Source organism: Tupaia chinensis, unplaced genomic scaffold, assembly GCF_000334495.1.
Source record: "Tupaia chinensis unplaced genomic scaffold, TupChi_1.0 Scaffold143728_1, whole genome shotgun sequence".
NCBI lineage: Eukaryota > Metazoa > Chordata > Mammalia > Scandentia > Tupaiidae > Tupaia > Tupaia belangeri.
This window is the reverse complement of record NW_006203577.1, coordinates 802,800-808,799: the sequence shown is the minus strand read 5'-3', so window position 1 is coordinate 808,799 and position 6,000 is coordinate 802,800. Positions and strand designations below refer to the sequence as shown.

The following is a 6,000-nucleotide window of genomic DNA, read 5'->3' as shown; positions in this document are numbered from 1 at the left end:
AAAAAAAAAAAAAAAAACTCAAAAAAAAAAAAACCTTGAAGTGATATAATAAGATCAGAAGTGCTATCTTAGAGAAACCACTTAGTAACTGTGTGACTTTCAGAGAGTTACTTAACCTCTCTGTGTTTTGACTTCCTTATCTGTAAAATGGAGTTAATAATTCCTTACTTCCTGGGGCAATTATGAATATGAAAAATAATGCACAAGAGGCACTCCTCATTAGCATGTAACAAAAGATGCAGGATTAAATTTAAGTCTCTTCCTCTGTCATCAGTGAACTTTTTAAAAAATTATTTAATTATTATTATTTATTATTATTTTATTTTTTTTTTGTTATAGGCAACACAGAGAGAGAGAAAATGAGAAAGCAAGACACCAGATCCAGGACTCGAACTGTGGTTGACCATGTGGGAGACCAGAACCTTAACCACCAAACTACTTGCTGGCCCATCACTGAACTTACCAAACTACATTATTCACAGTCTTAGCAGTAATTTCCATCTCGTTTCATTGTGTTTTTTTTTTTTTTCCCTCTTCTTGGAAGGGCTGTTGAGTGGCCAGACGTCCCCAGCCAATCCGAAACTGGAGAAACTGGATTCCCAGCAGGTGTTGCAACTCTGCCTGCGCTATCAGGATCACCTGCACCAGTGTGCGGAGGCCGTGGCTTTCGATCAGAATGCTTTGGTTAAACGAATCAAGGAGGTAACAGACCATGGGGAGATTCCAGTGCTGACTCGGTATTACGATTCCCTGTAATTCTCGTTTCCTTTCTGCTGGGGAAGGTGGTGAACAGCCCCAGCTGTATGAGAACCAGTCATTTTCTAAACTAGGACTTGACAGTTGTCTCTATTCCTTTGGGGAGAGTGTCTTTCCTAGCAGTGAAACGTGGTGGTAAAAAGGGTGGTCCACAGAACTCGGCTGATCTGGAGTTTGGATCCTAGTTCACTGCTGATTTGCTTGGGTGAGTTGCTTAACTTCCCTTTGTCTCAGTTTCCGCCTATGAAAAATGGGCTGATAGTAGTGACCTAGCCCGCGAGTCGCAGGACTGTGAAATCACTCGGCAAGCACTAGCTAGTATTAGTATGAGTAAAGTCCTGCCATGCTCATTTGTTCTAGCTGACGTTCCATCTTCAAATTGACTTAGCCGTTTCCTGTTCCCAGGAGGTTATTATTTCTTGGAAAGCAGGAGCCTCACATCTCTGTCAATGATATATTCTGTTAGCGCATGAAAACTCAGTGACATTTATTGGTTTTATGGAAACGATTATGCCTATTCAACCCCCAGTGTCCTTTGTGAGGGAGTAAACAAGATAATTCATGCAAAAATACTTAGTACCCTAAAGAGCTTGGTGCATGTGTGCGATTATTGCTAACAGTGAGTACTATTAAGCACTTGATGTGTCATTTACAGGGCTACTGTGTGGCACGATTCTGGGGCACCAAGGATTAAGTAAATACTCTTATCAAAGTTTTCAGTCAAGAGATTTCTATTTCTGATACCTTGAAGTAGTGTCATGAAGAAAATGCTGGGGGCTCTGCTTTGGAGAGACCACTTACATGCATGGTACCCACTAGATTTATTTAACAAAATGGCCCTGGTCATTAACCCTGATGAGTGAAGAAGATGAATGTGAAGAAACACATAGGTGCTGGGCTGAGAATCACTGCAAGGTGATTTCCAATTAGTAATAGAGGCAGCGTGTCCTCCAGCTTACAAAGTAGTCATGAGTTATGTTGACATTTATGTTTTCCAACATCACCACCATTTTGGGACTTGCATCAGTTGCTGCATGCATGCAGATACTCTTCTCTTCTGGTTTAAATACTGTTATTTGGGAAAGAATTAAGTGCGACCTTTCACATTGCATGTGGCCTTTTGAGATATTCAAAACTTACTTGCTGTATTATGGTGTACAGGAGCTTGAACTCACACACATGGCTCTGAATCAGCATCGCTGGGTTTTCAAATATTTTAATTCTGGGCTCTCCATCCCCCCCTTGCCAAGGAGGTCTAGGGCATGGTCTGTGAATCATGATTTAACATGCTTACCAGATGATACCAATGCCACACTCCATTAGCTGGGATTTGGAGACCACTGGTCTTAGAGCACTCGGTTCCAAAATAAGTCTACAAAACTAGTTCCCTGAGACTTTCAGACTTTCTATGTATTCCATCCCCATGCCTTGGAAAGTGACAATGTGTATTATCTTTTGTAAAGTTCTTAAGAGTTTTGCAGTAAAGGAAACCAGCACTTTTCACTTGTTTGATCTCAGAACCCCTGTCTTAGGTAACAGCTATTAATATCCCCTAGAAGTGTTTTGTAGAACATTCTATTGGAATGTCACAGGCATGAGCTTCTACCATTTTTGACTGTTGTGCTAGAAGTTAACTGCGACATTGAGTTTCATAGAGAAGATTTGAGAGTAAGTTTTTGATGTGTCTTGTCTTCTTTTTCAAAGATCTAGTCCGTAATTGTAATTTTGCAGTTTAGAAAAGTATGGTACAGGGACCAGCAGTTAGCGTAATGGCTATGTTGCTGGACTCCCACGTAGTCGACCGCGGTTCGCGTCCCGGACCCGGTGGCTTAAACTCACGCCAGGCGTGTGTGCGTGCATGCCCAAGATCCCGAGAGGAGAATGGAGGAGAAGGGGTTGCGGCGTGGCCATCCCCCCTGGGGGGTGATTTCTCGCTTTCTGTCTCTCTGTCTCTCTCTGTCTGTCTGGAGAGCGCACGTGCCCTATAGCAAAAAAAACTCTCAAAAAAAAAAAAAAAAAGAAAAGTATGGTACAGAGAGACTGAGTGACCAGCTCAATGTTAGAGCATTGGGGAGCTGGCAGGTGGCATGGAGGTTAAAGGTGCTGGACTCCCACATGGCCAACTGTGGTTCGAGTCCTGGACCTGGTGGCTTTCTTTCTCACTTTCTCTCTCTCTCTCTCTGTCCCCACCTCTGGTCAAATTAAAAGAAAGAAAGAATGTTAAATAAAATAATTCTTTTTAAAAAATGTTCGAGAGCTGGGTAAAGTATCGAGTCATCAGAATTTTGAAATAAAGTCTTGCAATTGAATTTTTAAAAAGTCACGATGTATTTTTCTGTTTTTCTATGCAAAAATGCAATTATGACTTTTTGGATGACCCGGTGTTTTGTAGCTGGTAGTCCCAGGGAGAGCTACTCATTATTCAAGAGCTACCAACATTTCAAGACTCTAGAGCAGTGTTTCTCAGCCCTGGCTTCATGTAAAAATCACCTGGTGGTTTTTTCCTCCAATATATTTGATGGAAAATTGTACATACTCTGAAGGAGACAGACAATGCAGTGAACCTTCCTATACTCATTACCCACCTACTACAGTCGATTTGTGAATGCTCCTGTTTCATTCATACTCCTAGCCTCCCCTCACCCCACTGGCCTCTTTTATAATAAATCTCAGACTTAGTATTACATTAAAAATATGTATCTTGGAGCCAGCAGGTGGCATGGTGGTTAAGGTGCTGAACACCCACATGGGCAATTGTGGTTCAAGTCCTAGATCTAGTGGCTTGAAACTCATGCCAGGCATGTATGTGTGTGCCTGCCCAAAATCTCAAGAGGAGAGTGAAGGAAAAGGGATTGTGGCATGGCTGTCCTCCCTTGGGGCTGATTTCTTGTTTTTCTCTCTCTCTCTGTCTCTTTGGTGGGGACATGCTCCCTATAACAAAACTCTTTCTCTTAAAAGAAAATTTTATCATTAAAAGTAGATTATTTTAGAAAACTTTCATTTGAATGAGTTTTAGACTCAAAGAAAATTCATTGGCCCCAGTTGGTGGTGTGGTAGTTAAGGCAGCCAGGTCCCTTATGGCTGATGGCGTGTTCCAAGTCCTGAACCTGGTGGCGTGGAGTCCTGGACCTGGTGACTTGCTTTTTCACTCTCTCTCTGGTGAGTGCACGTGTCCTGTAACAAAAGAAAAAAATAATCATAAATAAAATTGAATAAATACTTCTTTGAAAGAAAGAAAGAAAAATACATTGGGTGCATAAGCATACATGCCCAAAAATCTCAAAAGGAGAAATGAAGAAGGGATTGTGGTATGACCATCCCCTATTGGAGGGTGTGCTTTCTCACTTTCCTTCTTTCTTTCTCTCCCTCCCTCTCTGATGAGTGCATGTGCCCTCTAGCAAATTTAAAAATAGAAAAATTGCAAAAGTAATTTTGTAATTTCTTTTGTGGGGTACCTAAATAAAACCCCCATGCATCTTCCCCTAAACTTAGCGTCTCATATAACCCTTAGTTCAGTGATCAAGACCAGGATATTAGCATTGGTACAATACTGTCAACAAAATGGAGATCTTATTTGAATTTCAACGGTTATTCCACTAACAAAGGACTTCTTTTAAAATATGCAGGAATGGGGACCAGCAGATGGAGTAATGGTTACGTCGCTGGACTCCCACGTGGTCAGCCGTGGTTTGAGTCCCAGATCTGGTGGTTTGCTTTCTCACTTTCACCCCGCCCTCTTTCTCATTCAGTCCATGTCTGGTCAAATTAAAGTAAATAAATAAATAAAGTTAGATAAAATAATTCTTTATAAAAAAAAGAATTTACAATTGTTTAACAAAAAAATCCTCACACCCTTGCATGTGTGTGCTTACAAGATCTGGAGAAGAGAATGGATGAGAAGGGATTGTGGTGTAGCCATCCCCCCCAGGGGGTGATTTTTCACTTTCTGTCTTGCTGTCTCTCTGGTGAGTACATCTGCCCTATAGCAAAAATCTCTCTTAAAAAATAAAATAAAAAATAGAGGGATGGTGCTATTATACCTAAAATATTTAACAATTATGCCTCAATTCATTCAGTATAGCTGAGGTGCAGTTAAGAAAATACTGATGCAGGTTCTCACTAGAGCAAAGTCTCTTAAGGGTGTGGGAGGAAAGGGGCGGCTGGCTCTTGGTATTTATGAAAGTGCCCTGGGTGATTCTCCTGTGTAGCCAGGGTTGAGAAACCAGTGTTCTGGAGCATTCTATTAAAAATATTAAACTGAGGAACCAAAGGTGGTGTGAGTTTAAGATGCTGCCAAAGGTGGTGTGAGTTTAAGATGACTGACACGGTTCAAGTCCCTGAACGGGCAGCCGGAAAATCACATCAAGTACTTGTGCACACATGCCCAAAATCCCAGGGGGGAGAATAGAGAAGGGACTGTGGCTTAGCCATCCCTCCTGGGGGGGTGATTTCTCATTTTCCATCTCACTGTTTCTCACTGTCTCTTTCCGCTCTGTAAGAGCACATGCCGTATGGCAAAAACCTTTATAAAGACAAATTAAACTGAGCTAACAATTCTGTTTGAGGAACTTTAGAATTCATTTTGAATAGTGAGGATTATTGCAAAACAGAGAATGACGATGACAGAACCGAGCAGTTCCTTGGTCGGGAAGCCGAGGTGAACACTGTCACAGGGTTCCCACTGGTGACTTAATGTGTCTGTGCTATCCCTGTGGATGTTAGCCGACTCCCACAACACATCCATCCATCTCACTTCAGAGCTGAAATTAGTCACTTCCAAATGAATAAAGCAGAGGATACAGTGTTGATCAAACACTAGCTCTCTGATATTATTCCAGATGTTTCCTGGAAACTTGTAAGGCGTGTGAAGAAGTAACGTAATGCCCTGAGTGTTGACAGGTGGGGGACCTTGAGAGCCATGGAGAGCATGTGTTAGTGCAAGCGCAGAACTGGATCCACTAGAGGCCCATCTGGTGCCTGTGGTCATTTCGGTTTGGACCCGAGGAAAACGTGGCTGAAACCATTTCTGATTAGATCAAAGAAAATCCAAGATATAGCTTAAGCATTCCTGGTAATAAATCTGAAGGATACTTTTGAATGAAAGGTTTACATTTGCAAATTTGTGGAACAGAGAGCCACATATGTGATACGGTTTCCTTCACCATCCAAGCGGCCTGTAAAATACCTTGACCACCAGCTTCCTTAGCAGCCAGAGGATGAACCCCGCCCTTTACTTCCAGCCAG

The 6,000-nt window shown here is 41.9% G+C and overlaps 1 protein-coding gene across 1 annotated transcript in view; it reads left to right on the top strand.

The window, feature by feature from the left end:
* Positions 1-6,000, top strand: part of BORCS5 (BLOC-1 related complex subunit 5) — a 97,562-nt gene that overhangs the window by 73,044 nt on the left and 18,518 nt on the right. The window contains exon 2 of the mRNA XM_014582677.2: positions 545-702. Coding sequence (XP_014438163.1) covers positions 545-702 — 158 coding nt within the window. The remainder of the gene's footprint in view (positions 1-544; positions 703-6,000) is intronic.